Raw genomic sequence first — 15,429 nt, forward strand, 5'->3', positions numbered from 1 at the left:
TCAAGAGAGACTGAAGACTGGAGTAATGATGCTGAAATTGTAGCTTATAGCCATCACAGGAAAAAAAATTACAATAGATTACATATATTATAATATAAATAATATATTTATATTTTTTTCCCAATATATCACTGTTTCTACTTATTTTTGATCAAATAAATGCAGCCTGAGAGATTGTAAGAGACTTCTTTCAAAAACATAAAAAATCTTACCAACCCCAAACTTTTGAACAGTTTTGTTTTTATTTAAATACATTAATAGGTACTCTTTAAACATGCCGGCAAGAGAAAGGATGGGAACATTCTTTTGAGTGATTCCTTCTCATCCTTACATTTACAGTCTTACAGTTTTTCCTTGCCACATTCATGTTTGGCTTGTTCACTTGGGGTTTTAAGGGGTTTCTATGTAAAGTGGCTTTGGAACAATAGGTATTATGAAAATTGCTATTCACATTAAACACTGAATGCATTAAAGTCGATACCAATCAGGACCGATAAACACAAGGTTGTGGGCTTGAACCAGGCAAGGAGTGATCAATGAGCTACTGCCATTATGTCCTTGAATCAGACACTTAACCTCTTGCTTTAGATAAAAATGCAGGCTTGAATGACTATATATTTCCCATTTGCTTATTTTACCTGTTTTGGCATCAATTGTGAATGATTCAGCTCCACTGCCACTCAGCTGGTACGTGATTTCTGCATTTGACTGGATATCTGCATCAATGGCTGAGACTTGAAGAATTTGTCTTCCAACAAGTGCATCTTCAGGAACAGTTTGAGTATACACATCCTGAGAACAAAAGTGGATTTCAATTTAAACTGACACTGCAGAAGTCACTTTGTAAAAACTAAATTCTCTGTAAAAAAATGTGTCTAAAATGTATTAATTAAAAGTTCTCTGCACAGTTCAGAATAAAGAGCTCAGGGTATAATTAATATATACATCATGCCTTCTCACAAACGGGACTGTTGTCATTTGCATCAAGGACAGTGATCTCTATGGTAGCCTTTGTCTCAAAGGTTCCATCGATGGCTGTGATGTTTAAAAGATAGAAATCTCTCTCCTCCCTGTCCAGGGTTTTTTTGACAGCGACCACCCAAACACCATCTGTGTGCTTCACATCAAACAGGCCCTGCGGGTCTCCACCTGAATACATTAAACAAGGAAAACTTAACTTTGGTCTAATCAGAAATATTTAATAAGGAGATTAGCAGTCAAATCATCATGCATTTAGCATCATTCTACACAGCTTGGAGATTCATTGTATTTCTAGCTGTAAACAAGATACTAATCAGGTGATGTAATGAAACTGAGGACAATAACAAGATGCTCTGAATATCTCTAATCAGCTTCAGTATAATACAAAACACTAATATACATATAATAGATTATTCATAACATCCAGCAATTGAGTTTCTGCCGTTAGGTCTGTAATTTCTTTGCTAACTATCCAAAGGTTAATAAACGCCTCACAAAATAATCATGTTGAAATGCCAATACCAGTTTCTATACCAGGGATAGATAGTTCACCTAAAAATAAAAATTTGGTCTGTTTCTCAAAGTTATTGTATGGCTTTAGACAAATGGTTTTCAAAGTGGTTCCAGGGGCCGCAAGGGGATTTTAGGGGGTCAAGAAGGAAAGGAGAAAAGACAAATATTTTACACCATGTATTTTTAGGGTTGTCAAAGTTAAAGGGATTGTTCACCCAAAAATGAAAATGCTGTTCATGATGCATAATATTTAACTCGCACAATATAAACAGATCTTAAATGAAAAAACACTAATAGAATAATAGTGTAAAAACTGTATGGTTTGATTTCTGGGCAGTCTGAAGAGTCTGGACATTCTTCTTTTTGTGTTACAGCAACAAAAATATCACTATGGAAGCCTGTTTCCACCACTGAATTAAAAATCAAAAAGGTAATTGCGAGTTTTTATCTCACAATTCGGACTTTTTTCTTGCAATTATGAGTTTACATCTCATGATACAAACTTTCAATTCTGAAATTTTTTTCCTCAGAATTGTGTGTTATAAACTCTTAATTCTGAGAAAAAAAAAGTCAGAATTGCGAGTTTATATCTCGCAATTCTGACTTTATAATTCACAATTACAAGTTTATATCACGCAGTTCTGAGAAAACAAGTCAGAGTTGCGAGATGTAATTGCGAGAAAAAAAAAGTCAGAATTTTGAGATAAAAAGTCACAATTGCCTTTTTTTAATTCAGTGGCAGAAACGGGCTTCTATATATCCCTGAGCATGAGGATGAGTAAATGATGACATTTATGGTGATCTCTTTAATCTTATGAATCTCACTGGTTTCACTTAGTAGCATGGACAGTGTACCTGTGATAAAGTAGCTGAACCTCCTGTTGACCTCCTCACTGTCAGAATCAGTATAGCTGAGAATAGTAACAACTGTTCCTGTTGTAGATTCATCTTCTCTCACAGTGCCTTTAAAAACTGCTTCAGTAAATAACGGAGGGTTGTCATTTGTGTCCACAACTGTCACTTCTACAACAGTAGTGCCTGTCATCTGTAGCCCTTGGGCTCGGTCTGTGGCCAGCACCGTGATTCGATATCGGTCTGTCTTTTCTCTGTCTATCTCTTTGAGGGTGGTTATCCAGCCCGTGACACTGTCCACTGTAAACATCTGCAGAATGTCAGGGCACTCCTGGATTTCATGCAGAGTATAAGTGACCTGACCATTCAGCCAGGAATCCAGATCGGTGGCCTTGACCTGCACTACAGAAGTCCCTTTTGGTAGGTTTTCAACAATATATGACTGGTAGGGGTAGGACTCAAATTGTGGGCTGTTATCATTGACATCCTTGAGATGGATACTCACATCTATAGTTGAGACAATTTCTATGCCATCTTCAGCATCTTGGACCTGCACTGTAAGCTGATACCTTTTAATAGTTTCATAGTCTAGTCTTTTTGTGAGTGTAAGCTTTCCAGTACTGCTGTCAATAGCAAAGACATCATCTTTGTTACTCTCGGGGGTGTTCCCTCCAACAAGGCTGTAGATCACAGGCCGCTCATTCTCGGTTTGGAAGATATCCATCTCAGTTCCGACAGCCAGGTCTTCTGAAAGCTCCAGCCACAGTGACGGCTCCGCAAACTTTGGGATTGATGTTTCAGGGGGAACTATTCTAATTGAAACTGGAATAACAGATTGCCTTGGTGGGCTTCCAGAATCTTTAGCCTTCACAAATAAGGAATAGAGGCCCTTTTCCAGTCCAATTAGACTTTCCTTTGTGACAATTGCACCACTAAGTGGATGAATTTCGAAGTTCCCTATATCAGAGTCAATAGTGTAAATGATATCAGCATTACTTCCCTCATCTTCATCTACTGCAGATATTTTGATCACTGTCGTACCACTGGAAGCATCTCCCGGCACAGTAACTTTATATTCTGAAAGCCTGAATTTGGGTGAATTGTCATTCAGGTCAGAGAGAATTATAATAACAGTACAAAAGCCTAATCGACCACCGCCATCTTTAGCCATTAAACTGATGCTAATTGTTCTCTCGTCTGGGTTTTCTCTGTCAAAACACTCTACTGTGTGAATCCGGCCATCATCGTCGATGGTAAATTTATCCCTGGCAATATCATTTACAATGAAGAATGTTAACTGTCCATATATCCCTGGGTCTTTGTCAGTGGCTTCAACTTGTCCAACCAATGTACCAACTGGAGAGTTCTCAGCGAGCTCAATAACATACTCATCCTGGGTAAATGATGGGCTGTGGCTGTTCTCGCCCATCATATAGATGTTTGCCTCAGCAGTACTTCTAAATACACCATCAGTTACTGACAAAATTAAGCTGTAGAAGTGCTCAAGAGACTGTTGGTTGATGTTGGCAATCACAATTTCTCCACTTGACGCATCAGTGGCAAAGACATTGTTGTCATTTCCAGACAAAATAGCATACTCAAGCTGACTGGTTCCACGGCTGTCAGCATCATATGCTTTAACACAGGTCACAAGCTGCCCTGGAGAAGAAATCTTACTTATGGTGGCATTATAAAGCTGGTGTGCAAAAACAGGCGGGTTGTCATTAAGATCTGTTACATATATGATCACTTGGACCTCAGCAGACAGCTGAAACACTCCACGGTCAACTGCTTTTACAGTAAATTCATGCTGTGATTGGGTCTCGTGGTCCAATAGCCCTGCAGTCCAAATGACTCCACTCTCAACATCTATTCTGAAGTAATCTGAAGTGGCTCCATCCTTTTCATACAACTGATAAAACAATATTGCATTGCTTCCTGTGTCAGAGTCCATGGCTACCACTTGTAGCACTGAGGTTCCAGTTACAACATATTCAGAGATGCTAATGTTATACACTGCCGCTTCAAATTTGGGTGCATTGTCATTGACGTCTTCCAATATGATATCTACGAAAACATCAGAGTTGGCCCCGGTTAGAGAGTCTGTTGCCTGGATGCATAACCGATATGCAGGATGAGCCTCATAATCCAATGGCTGGATGACTTCAATGAGTCCAGAATTGAAATGAATGTAGAACTGATTGAATGGGTTTCCCCCACAGATGCTGTAGACCGTACGAGGTCCTGCAGATTGATTGGCCACGACTTGGAGTACAGAAGTACGCACTTGCACATTCTCAGGGATTTCAATCTTGTAAAAAGGTCTTTCAAACACTGGTGTGGCTTTGTTTACCACTGAAATATCAACCTCTGCTTTTGAAAACAGCGGTGGTTCGCCTCCATCTTGTGCGGCGATGTTAATGACGAATTTGCCAACGCTTTTAAGCTCAAGAGGTCTCTTAAGAGAGATTTCTCCAGAAGGGCTTACCTGAAAATATCTATCATGACCTTTCAAATAGTATGTAACCTCTGCGTTTCTGCCAATATCTTTGTCCACGGTGGTCACCTTCCTGAAAACTGAACCCACGGTTTTTTCGATCGGAACAATGACATTATAGGGCTGATCTACAAAGACGGGGGCATTATCATTCACATCTTCAACATGAACTCTCACAAGCACATGGGCGGTACCGTTTAACCTTGGCTCTATTGTAACCTCCACAAACATTTCAAATAAATCCTGCTCTTCACGATCAAATGGGATGCCTGTGGAGAAGAGCACTCCAGATGTGTGTCCAATTTCAAATTTGCTGTTAGGATTGAGAATAGAATAAAACAAAGGCTCATTGACTCTATTTCCAACTACAGAGAGGATTGCCAGGGTTTTCTTCTCCACTGAGTTTTCCTGCACATAGGCGGTGAAAATTTCATGAGTAAACTTCAAATTGTGACCTTTATTTTCTTTAACACTGACTTTAACAGTTGCAGTGCCAGTAAAGCTTCCATCAGAGACTTGGATTGTCAGTCTGTACCTGCTCCGCAACTGTGTAGCATTTTGCACAAAAACATCACCTGAAGTTGGATCAAGCAGGAATTTGTTCCCTATGTTGCCATCTACAAGTTCAAAGTGCAGTTTGGTGTCTGGCAATGAGTCCTCATCTGTAGCCTTTACTGTTGTCACTTTAACCCCTTTGTAGGTTGGAAGGAGGAGTGTTGTCTCATATGAATCCTGAGTGAATTTTGGAGCACAATCATTGACGTTAATGACGTATATAGTCACATTGGCAGTGTTTCGAGCAAACAAACGTGGCGCTCCAGTGTCATGGACCTGAACTTGGAAGTTAAACACCTTTCTCTGCTCATAATCCAAGTTGCTGAGAGTTTGAATAGCTCCGGTCCCAGAATCAATAGAAACATAGTTATGAGCAAATGGCTCCACAATCTCATAAACAAGCCTGCCGTTTGAGTGCTGATCAGCATCTGTTGCACGAACAGCAAGCGGAACATTCTGAGAGGTCAGAACTACACTTCTGACCATGGCTGACTCACTGATGAAGCCAGTAAATTCAGGTTGAGTAAAAACAGGAGCATTGTCATTTTCATCTTTTAGATGAATGTTGACTGTGACGCTGCTTGACCCGTCAGCCATGTCTGACCCTTGCACAATCAGTTTATATGACGAAAGGGTTTCAAAGTCCAGTTTTTTCCGTGTGATGACAGCACCAGAGTTTGGATTGATGTCAAACACGCTGTTCACATTTCCCTCTTTGATCTGATAGTTGATGGTTGATTGACTGAAGGCTGAGACTAAAGTTACAAAACTCCCAACAGCGACAGATTCACTGACTTCAGCTGATATTGAATTGAAGGGGAACTTTGGCTTGGTATTATCCAAGCTAGTGACCGTGACCTTGATAGTTGTAACCACACTGAGAGGAGGCTCTCCTTTATCTGATGCTTTAATTACCAATTCATACTGGTCTTTGTATTCATGATCAAGTTCTCTTGCAACTGTTACAATGCCTGAAGACTGATCAATGTTGAAGGAATTTCCATGATTTCCTATACCATCACAGAGAGAGAAAAGACACATTAAGAAATAGAGAGAGAACAATATTATAGTTACGTTGAACATCCCACTGGCAATTGATACAGCAATTCTGTCTGTATAATATACAACCTTTATTATTTGTGGTTTTATGTATATTAGTACATATTGTATTTAAGATTTCTAGAAATTAATAATAATAATAATCATTTTCCATCAACAATACAACTTTTCCAGTGACTTGACAGTGTTAAAGGGTTAGTTCACCCAAAAATTAAAATTGGCTTGTGTTTTACTCACCCTTGAAGCATCATAGGTGTATATGACTTTCTTCTTTCAGACGAATCCAGGCAGAGTTATATAATAAATTGTCCTGGCTATTCCAAACTCTATCATTGCAGTCAGCGGGTGTTGCAGTTGAACAGTCCACAAGTCGTCAAATAAAGCGCGCTCATCCATAATAAAACGTGCTTCACACGGCTCCGGCAGGTGAATAAAGGCCTCCTGTAGCGAATCCATGTGTTTTTGTAAGAAAAATATCCATATTTCAAACGTAATAAACACTTTTCTATCACTTCCGCCATCTGTCATACGCGGAAGCCGTGCCGGCGGATGACGCAGCTGCGTGATAAGTGACGAACACAGAGAGACAACAAAACAAAACACCATTCACGAATTAGAAGCACAAACCGAAGATTTGCAAAGAACAATGTCGGAGGATTTTGATATAAGCCAAGAGGAGACTGGTTTTCCTTTGCTAAAGTAAGGAAACTTTGCTTCTTTTGCTCCTATAAACGAACTCGCGAGACTAGCATATCTCAGAGGCTAGTCAGAGGCGCTGACTAGGCGCTGCGCATACGTCATACGCCTTCCGCCGGAATGCCTTTCGCGTATGACAGGCGTACACATGAAGTGAGAGAAAAGTGTTTATTATGTTTGAAATATGTATATTTTTCTTACAAAAACGCATGGATTCACTAAAGGAGGCCTTTATTCACCCCCCGGAGCCGTGTGAAGCATGTTTTATTATGGATGAGTGCGCTTTATTTGACGACTTGTGGACTGTTCAACTGCAACACGCGCTGACTGCAATGATAGAGCTTGGAATAGCCAGGACAATTTTTTATATAACTCCGACTGAATTCGACTGAAAGAAGAAAGTCATATACACCTAGGATGCTTCAAGGGTGAGTAAAACACAAGCCGATTAAAATTTTTGGGTGAATTAACCCTTTAATTGAGCCATGCTGTACCTGAATCTATGCTGTAGAGAATTTCAGCATTTAGGCCTTTGTCTTTGTCCAGAGCAGTGACCTGTAATACAGATGAACCAATCGCAGCTGTCTCAAACACACGGGCAGTGTACTGAGAGCTTGTGAACCATGGTGCATTGTCATTACTGTCCTCCACGTTGATGATCACTCTCACAACATTACTCTTCACAGGCACATCTTGATCCCTAACCTGGAATAATATTACACACTGTAACAACCAGCTGGTAATTTATTATGCTTTTTTTTTTAATACCTATTGTAGAGGACAAAAAAGATTACATGTGGCCTTACCATTACTGTGAGGATATGTCTGTGCATGGTTTCATGGTCCAGTTTTTCAGCGGTGTACAGAAAGCCTGTTCCAGGATCAATACGAAACTTCTTCAGGCTAAACAGGTCCGTGCTGCTCAACAGTGTGTAGGATAATTTGTTCTTCTCATCTTTATCTGTTGCATTTATTTCCAGTATCTTCATACCAGGCTGAGTTTCCTCTGGAATACTTATCTCATATTGGTTTAAGCCAAACTGGGGGCGATGTTCATTTGTGTCAATAACATGAATTATGACCTGTTTAACAAAGCACAATCCACACAGTTAAATATGCCATATGCGCATGTAACCCTATAAAGCCCTGCTGTATTATATTTAATTCACAAATTTCTAAGGTATTTAAACTATACACAATTTACTAAATGCCTTCTGTTGTCTGATTGATACTTTTTTACAAAAAAAAAATACCTTTTAGCATAATTATAAAAACATCCCCCTTCAGGTCTTTTTGCTGTGAAATCTCAACTGACTTGATCTCAAAGACTTTAATTGTTACGTATCCGGTCCATGAACTTCCGTCTGCTAGCCATCAGAGGTCACCCTTTCCATTTTCATTGACTCTGGATCCAGCGGCTTTTCAAGTGGACATTGGCCAGGTATGGACACTGCAAGGCTGTTGTTAGCCCTCGAGCAGGGCACACGCTCGCTCGAGGCTTACATTCAAGAGTATCTGGACATTGCCTATCACTCTGATCTACCGGACTGTGTTTAAATAGATTTTTTTCTGTAATGGCATTAAGCAACCGTTAAAGTCTAAACTCATACTTGAGGGTCCACGTTCGTCACTATGTGAGTTTATGGATTATGCTTTATTGACTGTTGGCTCTTTGTGGACTGTGGGTATCGCGGAGGAACGCAACCCCACACTCACTCCTGTAATGGCCCCCGCACTAGATTACGTTCACAAAATGGCGGCATCTGGTCTAGCAGAGGTGTCATGGTTGCCATGGGGACCAGGGGCCTGTTCGGCTTCCTGGGGTGTTACGCATTTCGGGGGAAGGGTCCATAGGTCCTCGTATGGCTTGTTAACTGAGGGGTGTTACAGAGTATTTGTTAAATATAGCTAACAAAATATATATTGTGTGTTTGATTGGTCCAGACGCTACATGAGTCTGGTCCAGTCACAGCTGATCTTTATGAGGCAAGTCAGGTCACCGCTGATTGTCATGAGTCAAGTCAAGTCACAGCTGATATTCATGAGTCAGGTCTAGTCACCGTTGATCGTCATGAGTCTAGTCAAGTCACAACTGATCGTCATGAGTCAGGTCTAGTCACAGTTGATCGTCATGAGTCCAGTCAAGGCCGCCTATGAACTCTCTGTCTGTCTTGTTCCGGCCAAGGAGGCCGTCTTTGAACTCTCTGCCTGTTCTGTTCCGGCCAAGGAGGTCATCTGAGAACTCTTTGTCTGTCCTGTCACGGCTATAGAGGCCGTTTGCGAACTCCCTGCTTGTTAGTGGACTAAAGCAACTCAGGTTTACTTGATTATTGATACATGATTTTTTAAGAAAAATTATGTGAATAATGTAGAGTACCAAATGTGATACATCAGGCTTTAGATAGATTTTTCTGACATTCAGGTTTCATAGGGTTCAAAAATTATATAAAATATTATATTACATTACATTACATTGTATGGCAGTGAGATCAGTTGAGAAACAAATGGGTGAAAATCAGCTGATTTTAAGGAAGTACCTCCATCAAAACCATTGCATATGTCCAAAATCCACACTTTAAGTTCATCATAAATACACTCATGTTTTTTGGAGAATGTATGTTTACTCAAGCAACAAGAACATAAGGGCACCCAGTACGTATTAACCCGAGACAAAAATGTATGAAAAACTGGGGTCTGAGGGCTGAAACGGAGCTCTCTTTTAAAACATTACTCCCTCTCACATCATTCTTTGCCTTTGGGTCTGCTCACACTGATGGATGTGTCTCACACTGTGACCTGATAAGGCTGGCTGGCTTGGCTGATACCTGCAGGTATCGCCCAAGGAGAGGTATGTTCACACCATGACAAAAGGACAAAGGCAGCCTGTACATTAGAAAGACAGCCAGAGAGCCTGACTCCAGCCAAGAATTGCAATATGCAGGTGCCAGGGCAAATTCCAGCTAGTTGAGATATCATGTTTTAGACATGAAATTGAATATGTTCATTTGAGATTAAACCTGATCTTTCGATTTGAAATGTCACTTGTAGCAAGACAAAGGAATGAAATGGATACAACTAAAATCTGTAATTCTTTCTTTTTTTGGACTTTTTTTAGACACGTGATCAAAAGGTTAAGATATCAAGCATTTAGGAAAAAGCAAAATGATATGTTTGCTTTCTGACAAATTTAAACCTGTGGCATGTAATCTTGTTCTTTTTAAATTGTTTTTGCAATTTGAGCAGTGACGGAATGTATAGGTAATACTAAGCAAGAAAACAATTATCCTGTCACAATGCAGATGCACGCGTATGCAATCTTTGTCAAAGGCAAAGATGTGCATAATTTTTCTTATCCTCCATCCATTATTCAACCGCTCCAATTTTATAAATGCATGGGCAATTTCTTGGTAAGTGCCATTAAAGACCAAACACCTGAGTGCTGATAGATCTTGTTCCATCTGTTGCTTCAACAGTGAGGTTGTAATTTGACTGCCGTTCAGCATCTAGAGCTCCAGCGATGATTAATGTGCCACTCGCCCTCTCCACGTCAAAGCGGCTGTCAGCATTTCCACCTGTTAGTACAAACACAGACATCAGTCACATTTTAACGCTGTTCACTAACAGGTGTAATTTATGCATAATATATCATTTGCATTAGCTATTAAAGTAGCAAATATTCAAAGAAAGTAAATAATGTGCAAGATCTCTTCCACAGAATACAGATTCAGAACTCTTTCTGGGAGAACTGATAGGAAATCATGCAAGAACTGTAAGAAAAACAAGAAGCGATATTTCTATCAGCAGATACCTGCTGTACAGTTCAGGTCACAAGCCATCTGTAGGATGTGAAAAACCTCTTTAACATGTGTGACTCCTTGTGAAGCATTAGTAGAGAAACAGGAAAAGAAAAGCAGATGAGGCAGAGGAAAAAAAAAAACATTTAGTTAGTCGAAAGCTGATTAGGGCAAAATCAAGGTTGGGTTATTGAAGATCAAATAAACATTGAACTATAAAGAGCTGAAGCATCAAGAATGACTACAGATGACTAAACACTGTATTTATTGCTTTCCTTTAAAGGAGTAATTCACCCCAAAAATGTATTTCCATTTCACCCTCATGTCGTTCCAATCCTGATGATGTTCTTGCTTCCAAACATAAAAGGAGAAATGTACTAATTATTTTTTTCTCCATGCAATTATAGTGAATGAGAACTGGGGCTTTAAAACTTCAAAAAGCACCATAAAAGTGGTACATGATTTGTGTGCTGTCTTCGAAACCCATTCTAAAACATTGTGTGAGAATTATACTGAAGTTTAAATAAAGTAAAAAAAATAAAATAAAAAAAAATAATAATTTACTCACCCTCATGTCATTCCAAGCCTGTATGAGATATTTTGAGGAACACTGGAAACCAAACAACACTGGAACTCATTGACTATCATAGTATAATAAAAAAAAATTGACGTTATATAAAACGTTATATTCTTTTGTTAGATGAAAGAAACTCGTGCATGTTTGAAACAATATGAGAGTTTTCATAGTTATGTGATCTAGTCATGATAGAAGTAATATGAAATGATTTGTCATATCTTTCCAGTGAATCATCATTAAATATGTTCATGATTCAGTATTGGAGTTTAACTCACTGACTTTTTATAGCATTTAACAGATCACTGGAGTGGAAGATTATCAGTGAATAACAACTTAAATTTTAGTCTGTTCTTCACTTAAAGCTACTGTATGACTTCAGTAGGTTTAAAATGTAGTGCATGAGTCATATGGACACTTTTATGGAAACATTATGCTTTTATGTCCTTTTTGACGCTTGAAAACTCCAGTCGCTATTCATAGTGATTGCCTGAAATAGAGAAGACCATACTCCTAAAAAATTCTCCTGTTGTGCTTCACTGAAGAAAGAGAGACATATGAGTTTGGAATCACATGAGGGTGTACAGATGACAGAATATTCATTTTGGGAAATTTTCTTTTAAGGCAGATTGAAGAGCTTTAGATCTTTACCTTTGATTGTAAACCATACAGGTGAGTTAAGTGGCTGAGCGCTGAAAACTCCCACCATATGGGCTACTGGATCATTCTCCATCACAGAGAATGAGAGTGGAATCTCCTCAAACGCCAGCGGTTGTTTAGCCAGCTTAGGCTTTGGAATCCACTCAATGTGCAACCGACAGATGGACGACTTTGAAGGCTTCCCATTGTCTGATGCTTTAATCTGCAAGAAAGCAGTGTGAGTGTTTTCTCTTGTTTCTTGACATAGAGGACTAGACATGTCAAGAACCAATTTTTTTAAGGGGATATACTGTTTTTTTTTTCTTGTAAAAACTAATGTTAATGGTTGTTTTCTTCCACAATATTTAAACTACAACGTTATTTAATCTAATTATGAAAATTGACAAAATATTCTATAATTTTTCAGAAGATGCATTCAAAATCTACTTGGATCAAAAATATGAAGTGGCATGTGCACATTCAGTCTGAAGCCGCAAATACACCTCTATTAAGTCTAACACCGTTAGAAGACTAGGAATTGAAATAAACGCACTGTGAGAATATGATACTCCGCCGCTGAAAAAGCCTCTTTGGAGAGCACAAACCCAGTTGTGGGCTCAATGAAGAATTTCCCGTGCTCTTCATCCTCCTCGATCGTGTATGTGATATCAGAGGAGGGACTCTGATCTCTGTCATAAGCAATCACTCGATAAATTGGCTCCCATTCAACTGCCTCTGGTCGTTCCACCAGCTTGATTTTAAAACTCTTTTCCAAGAACTGGGGACTGTTGTCATTTTCATCCAAAATGCTGACTATCACACGAACCACTGTAGACTTGGATGGGCTGCCATCATCTGAAACAGTGATCTGTTTAAAAGAAAAAAATAGATCTCATGTCTGAACACTTAAGAAGCTACTGCCAAAGTAAACATTAGGGAGGTATAAAATGTTTTCAAATAAATGTAAACTGCAATATCTGTTCAACAGGAACAGTTTACCCAAAAATGAAAACTGATTACATGCAATCTGGATTATGTAATCAGATTCCAAAAATTAAGTACTTGTTATTGGATTATATTAAATTTTTAAATACTGATAATCGGACTACAGTTACTTTGTAACTGTACATATTATTCACACAATAGCAATAAATTATTCATAATAAATTTAGTTCTGTCATGACAACTCTCGGAGGGATTGGCATGGTAATGTACATGACAATGTTAATGTATTTGGTCTTGGCGGAATAGATCTGCTACGCTGCTGCGGCAGAGCAAGTACCGAGACTTGCTACTGCCAAAACATCCACAACATGCTGCTGTGAGCATGTAAGAAATATTGCTGCTGCAAATGTAACATACATGAAATAACCCCCATATAGCATACATGAATCACCTCGTAGCAGATCTATACAGGTGGAGCTGGGGAAGGTGGAGGGTTTCTGAAGCAAGCTGCAACTGCTACAGCAAACACTAGTCATATATTTGAATGTTGAGCAGCGAGCTCATTGGCTACCGATACAGGAGAGAACCAATCAGCTGTGCCATGTGATAATGATGTCATTAGGTCAGATTGAGTTAGACCTATCGGACAGTGCCATCCAGAGTTTCATGCCAGAACTCTGTATTTATCAATCAACAATTACCCTCACACAGCTGTAGGTGATTGATAGGTGTGTAGGATAAATGACCAAAAACAGGTCAACATCAAAGCAAATGTATCAAAAATAGATTTATTCACAACAACATTGTTGTGAATAAATCTATTGTTGATACATTTGCAAGTGCGGATAGTGTGTGGGATTTATTCTTTTTTGCTTTGATAATTAATTTAGTTACAAATTTATCTAAAATCACGAATCCCAGTTTGGGAAACCTTGATGCACTGTAATGTTTAACACACTTTATGTTGGTAATAAACACGAATGTAATATATTTTCTTTCTCTTTGTATTTTTATATCAATATGATTGAGAAGATGATCCTATTTAAATCAACGTGATAAATAAGTTAGGCCAAAAGTAATCAAAATGTAGTTTGATTACATTACCAAAAATGTGTAATATAATGGATTATGTTACAAACTACAATTTTTGTCATGTAGTTTACAATTTGTAAGTAATCTACCCAGCACTGCACACATCGTGTCATTTTAAACCTGTATGGTGCCATTTTTTTTCAGTGAAACACTAAATTAGAATGTCTCAAAAGAACATTTCATTCACAAATCAGACAAGTGCACAAGTGCATAGACTACTTTTCAGTTATTTTTGTATCGTTTTTGGTGCTTGACACGTGATCATTATGCACTATTTTTGTATGGAAAAAAGAAGCAAGATAATTCTCCTTTTATGCTCTGTGAAAAACAGAAAGCCATATGAACTTGTCCAAATACAAAGTCATCAGTTACAGGATGTCATCAGGACAGGCTCACTTACTTCAAGAAGATGCTCCGCTTGCTTTTCTCTGTCCAGTTTCCGCGATGTTGTTGTCACCAACCCTGTGCATGACAAATGGCATAGTTCATTGTGTTTCTGCCTCTGACTGAGAGAACTTTCTATCAGTAATAAAAGATTCAAGCTGTTCTCTTGACACAGGGTCAGTCCCTAACAAAAAAGAAACATTCAGGCATGACAGATGAATCTATCCTAAATTTTGTATTCTCCTCAGAGAGATATACTGAATTCCTTCAAGTATTTTTTTGCCAAAAAAAACACACACACAAATAGTCAGTTTAGAGCAGTGGTCGCCAACCCGTCGATCGCGATCGACTGGTAGATCTTTATCACTGTCCCAGTAGATCCCGAAAAAAACAGTAAAATAAGTACAAAAATGCATTACATTTATGGGGTTATATTAATGTATCACTGAAGGGTACTGTCTTGAGAAAAGTGCGGCTCTGCTTTGTTTACAGCGGTAACCAAGGAAACGCTATAGCGCGGTCGGTTCATAAGCAGTTGCCAAGTCCGCGGTTTTCCTGTAGAATTGGGCTACTTAACACTGTTGCCGCGGGTTGTTGTTCATGTCCGCGGGTTGAAGCGACTCCAATAACGTGATATTTAGTCCCTGGAACGTGAATTTTACTGGAAGATCCCCGCCGAAAAACGTGTATTTTACCCCCGGAATGCGCTTTTTATGAGCTTTTAGAGGTTATGGATCGCGCCACGACGAGGCTTGACTTGCTGTGGAAGCGAACTAAGGAAGTGATGTCGTGAGGTCGTCTCGAGGAACGTTATCTTTCTGGCCATAAACTTCCAGCTCAGGTGAGCC

General features: G+C 39.1%; 1 protein-coding gene across 1 annotated transcript in view; it reads right to left on the minus strand.

Annotated features, from left to right (window-relative positions):
- LOC107670168 (protocadherin Fat 1-like) overlaps positions 1-13,014 on the minus strand; it is a 33,578-nt gene extending 20,564 nt beyond the window's left edge. Inside the window, exons 1-9 of the mRNA XM_016462683.1 lie at positions 12,714-13,014; positions 12,173-12,383; positions 10,962-11,027; positions 10,586-10,725; positions 7,960-8,235; positions 7,648-7,858; positions 2,350-6,408; positions 953-1,149; positions 639-792 (exon numbers count right to left, since the gene is read on the minus strand). Coding sequence (XP_016318169.1) covers positions 639-792; positions 953-1,149; positions 2,350-6,408; positions 7,648-7,858; positions 7,960-8,235; positions 10,586-10,725; positions 10,962-11,027; positions 12,173-12,254 — 5,185 coding nt within the window. The 5' untranslated portion in view covers positions 12,255-12,383; positions 12,714-13,014. The remainder of the gene's footprint in view (positions 1-638; positions 793-952; positions 1,150-2,349; positions 6,409-7,647; positions 7,859-7,959; positions 8,236-10,585; positions 10,726-10,961; positions 11,028-12,172; positions 12,384-12,713) is intronic.
- Positions 13,015-15,429: the final 2,415 nt, after the last annotated feature.

The sequence above is a fragment of the Sinocyclocheilus anshuiensis genome, unplaced genomic scaffold (assembly GCF_001515605.1).
Source record: "Sinocyclocheilus anshuiensis isolate Anshui unplaced genomic scaffold, SAMN03320099.WGS_v1.1 scaffold640, whole genome shotgun sequence".
Taxonomy (NCBI): Eukaryota; Metazoa; Chordata; class Actinopteri; order Cypriniformes; family Cyprinidae; genus Sinocyclocheilus; species Sinocyclocheilus anshuiensis.